Raw genomic sequence first — 1,692 nt, forward strand, 5'->3', positions numbered from 1 at the left:
AGCTTCTTCCAAAATCAACTGGATGCCATAATCAAACAAGCTTATTTTAGACAAAACTTAACACAATGAAGAAAGCTAAAGGAGGATCCAAAGATGAGCATACAGGAATCAGAGAAGCAAAAAGATCCTAAATATTCTGTTTTTTAAAAAATAATTCCTACAAAGAAACTGCAGCAAAATTTGCAGTTTGCAAGCCTGCAAAAGAAAAGATGATGCAACAAAACCAGGCGATATTCAGATTTCACATACGCAGTGCCTCAGCTCAGGTTATAGCCTTTTCACATCCTTCCCCTGAGAATTCAAGATAGCAACAATTTTACATAATATCCTTACCGTTCTCCTACCTAGCCACTCCATACTTCCCAAGGAAAATCATGGCAGCCAATGATTCAAACCATAATGAAGAGGAGTTCTTGAAACATTTCTACGCCATCATGTACACCATCATCCTGGTCCCTGGGCTGATTGGGAATGTTTTGGCTCTTTGGATCTTCTATGGATACATGAAGGAAACTAAACGGGCCGTGATTTTTATGATCAATCTCGCCATTGCAGACTTGGCCCAAGTTTTATCTCTGCCACTAAGGATTTTTTATTATCTGTCTAAAAGTTGGCACCTGGGGAAGGAACTTTGCATGTTTTGCTTCTATCTCAAGTATGTCAACATGTATGCAAGCATTTACTTCTTGGTTTGCATTAGTGTGAGGAGATTCCAGTTCCTGATGCACCCTCTGAAGTTCAGTGACTGCAAGCGCATCTACGACACGTACATCTGCCTTATTGGATGGGTTGTGGTTTGCCTTGGCTGCTTACCCTTCCCACTTCTGCGTCTTACCCCCAATAAGACCGGTGCCAACAATAAATGCTTTGCGGACCTGCCCTTGAAGACTGCAGATGAACCTATCTCAATAGCAATGATGTCCCTAGGTGAGCTGGTTGGCTTTGTAACCCCTCTGTTGATCATCCTGTATTGTTCCTGGAAGACCATCTTATCTCTCCAAGAGAAGAATTCTGTTTCCCAAGACCTTGGGGAGAAACAGAAAGCCTTAAAGATGATCCTGACTTGTGCCATTGTCTTTTTGATTTGCTTTGGTCCTTATCACATCAGCTTCCCTTTGAATTACTTGGTCAAGTCCCAAAAGATAGAAGATTCTTATGCCCGGAAGGTTATTTTGGTCTTCCACGCGATTGCCTTGTGTCTTGCCAGTTTAAATTCATGTGTCGACCCTATAATTTATTACTTTACTACCGATGAGTTTCGAAGGCGGCTTTCAAGGCAAGATTTACAGGACAGTGTTCAATTTCATAACATGCACTGTGGACGTGCAAAGGATCCATCCGAAATAAGTATTGTTGAAGCTGAGTGATTGAGAGGAAACTCATATTACGGGTGGAGTGGGGTTGATAACACCTATATGTGATGCCATAATAACTTGGGGGGCGGGGGGCAGATTTACCACTTATTTTAAACATTTCACTAGAGTACTCTTCCAGGTACAATTGGCCCATATAGCAAGCATGGGGATAAAACTCAAAATAATGCTGTCTTCTTTAGTTTAACACGGAATAGAGAGAAACCTGGATAGACTTCCAACATTCTGATATATCCTACAATAAAGTAGGATTCTAGGAATCCTTGCTATGTCTGTTCCTCAACTTAGACCAGGGGTCTCCAACCTTGGCAACTTTAAA

The 1,692-nt window shown here is 41.4% G+C and overlaps 1 protein-coding gene across 1 annotated transcript; it reads left to right on the forward strand.

The window, feature by feature from the left end:
* The first annotated feature begins 374 nt into the window (after positions 1 to 374).
* Positions 375 to 1,367, forward strand: LOC139322787 (probable G-protein coupled receptor 174). Its single transcript, XM_070952012.1, has one exon. The coding sequence runs from the start codon at positions 375 to 377 to the stop codon at positions 1,365 to 1,367; it is 993 nt and encodes a 330-aa protein (XP_070808113.1).
* The last annotated feature ends 325 nt before the right edge of the window (positions 1,368 to 1,692 follow it).

Source organism: Pituophis catenifer, unplaced genomic scaffold, assembly GCF_029215685.1.
Source record: "Pituophis catenifer annectens isolate HBS135680 unplaced genomic scaffold, rPitCat1.0.hap2 SCAF_11, whole genome shotgun sequence".
Lineage (NCBI taxonomy): Eukaryota > Metazoa > Chordata > Lepidosauria > Squamata > Colubridae > Pituophis > Pituophis catenifer.

Bases quoted from the DNA above. Each gene is read 5' to 3' on its own strand.
- LOC139322787 (XM_070952012.1), top strand. From the start codon at position 375: ATGGCAGCCAATGATTCAAACCATAATGAAGAGGAGTTCTTGAAACAT.